General features: G+C 41.3%; 1 protein-coding gene across 1 annotated transcript in view; it reads left to right on the top strand.

The window, feature by feature from the left end:
• Positions 1-9: 9 nt before the first annotated feature.
• The window catches only part of LOC107100756 (E3 ubiquitin-protein ligase TRIM11-like), a 12,415-nt gene continuing 10,732 nt past the window's right edge, over positions 10-1,692 (top strand). The window contains exons 1-3 of the mRNA XM_015399383.1: positions 10-182; positions 1,149-1,322; positions 1,423-1,668. Of these exons, the coding sequence (XP_015254869.1) occupies positions 76-182; positions 1,149-1,322; positions 1,423-1,668 (527 nt within the window). The 5' untranslated portion in view covers positions 10-75. The remainder of the gene's footprint in view (positions 183-1,148; positions 1,323-1,422; positions 1,669-1,692) is intronic.

Below are 1,692 nucleotides of genomic sequence, written 5' to 3'. Positions count from 1 at the left end.
GATGATATTGGAAGGTACCTAAAATCAGGAGCAAGACTCTCACCTATTGACTGTACCGTTCTATCAACCCTGCTAATGATGTCTGGTGAAGTGATTGAAGAACTTGATCTGACAAGATGCTACACACCACCATTTGGAACTGAGAGGTTTCTGAGGCTAATAATGAACTGCAGGAAGGCTGTGTGAGTATAAACACATGATAAAGATGATAAAACAACAGCAATAGAATTCCTGTTGCTTTCAATTTTCAATATATTTTGCAATATATGTCAGAAATACAGGGACATTAAAATCTCAGTCCTCAACAAACAAATAGGCAATAACGTAGCATAATGCAGGAAGGTAGGTGAAGTGGCTGACCTGTTTATATATATTTAACCAAAGTGTCTATAAATGCTATTCTTTCATATACATATACATGTGGATTGTCAGAGAGGGGTAGGTGCAGAAAGCTGCAGAGATTGTGAGGCTGGGTTCAGTGAAGGGCCGGTTTGAGTTCTGGGACACAGTTGAGCAAACCTGAGAACTGATAAATTACTCGGTTCTTTAGCCTGCTTTTTCTCCCCTGGAAGTTTCTTCTCTTTCTTACTGATGTTAGCAAGTTGATGAGGCTGAGAGATGGTTGAGTGGGGTCACCTATAGTCTTCAGTTCCGTAAAAATTCAAAAATCATTCATCATTCATCAGCATATAGTCTTCAGAACTTTGTGGGTGATGCAGGTTTCTCTGAATGCCCGGAATGGATGAGGAAAGCCTTCAGAGGTTTTCTTTGTGGCATTTTTAATGCACCACAGGGTCTTGAGACATACCACAGAGTGACAGCAGGGACAGGATCCTGTTGGTGGTCCCTCTGTAAAACTGACCCATCATACAGGCAGACTGTGGTTTAGGGGGTGAGAGTTTGTGTCTTAGCTTGTGGGCTGCAGGTTCAAAGTCCAACTCAGCCTGTCTCAGTAAATGTGTCCTTGGTCAAAAGACTTAACCCACTTGGGCTGCTGCTGGTGGTCAGAGGACTCAGTGGCATCAATTGTATGGCAGTTCTGTTCCAAGCCATCTGAAGGCACCCTGAATGTTGGATATAGTCTGCTTTTGGATGTAGTATGGGTTTTATTTGGCATATTTACTCTGTGATTGTTGCTTTTATAACAGGCTCAAGAGCGGACATGTGGAAAGACACCTGCAGGTACTGTTATCTGTTCTTCAGTCTGCCAACTCAAGCTTACAAGAGCTGTGTCTGCACGGTCTTTATAACACTGGGGGTGATCTCCCTAATGATCTCTTTTTTGTGCTTGAAAGTCCACAATGTAGACTACAAACCTTGAGGTCAGTCAAGTAAAAATATTTAGTCTGATTCTATCTGAAAACATTGCTTTGTCGGTAATCCTGCGGCTTAATAACATGTTTTGATTTTGTTTGTTCACAGGGTGTCTGGTTTCTCTATGAACTTAAGGCAGTGTAACACACTTGCCACCATTCTTCAATCCAAACTGTCCAACCTGACAACATTGGATTTGACAAACTGTATTTACAGCTACAATCAAGATTACTCTGGGTATTATTCAAAACATGAGACGAAGGAGAAATATGAGGATTTCATTGATGACCTAACACCATTGACTCTAATTTGTGCTGGTTTGATTGGACCTCTCTGCAAGCTGAAGGAATTTAGGTAAAGTAATGAAATGAAAAGGCC

The sequence above is a fragment of the Cyprinodon variegatus genome, unplaced genomic scaffold (genome assembly GCF_000732505.1).
Source record: "Cyprinodon variegatus isolate N-32 unplaced genomic scaffold, C_variegatus-1.0 Scaffold1006, whole genome shotgun sequence".
Lineage (NCBI taxonomy): Eukaryota > Metazoa > Chordata > Actinopteri > Cyprinodontiformes > Cyprinodontidae > Cyprinodon > Cyprinodon variegatus.
This window is presented reverse-complemented; position numbering and strand designations above follow the sequence as displayed.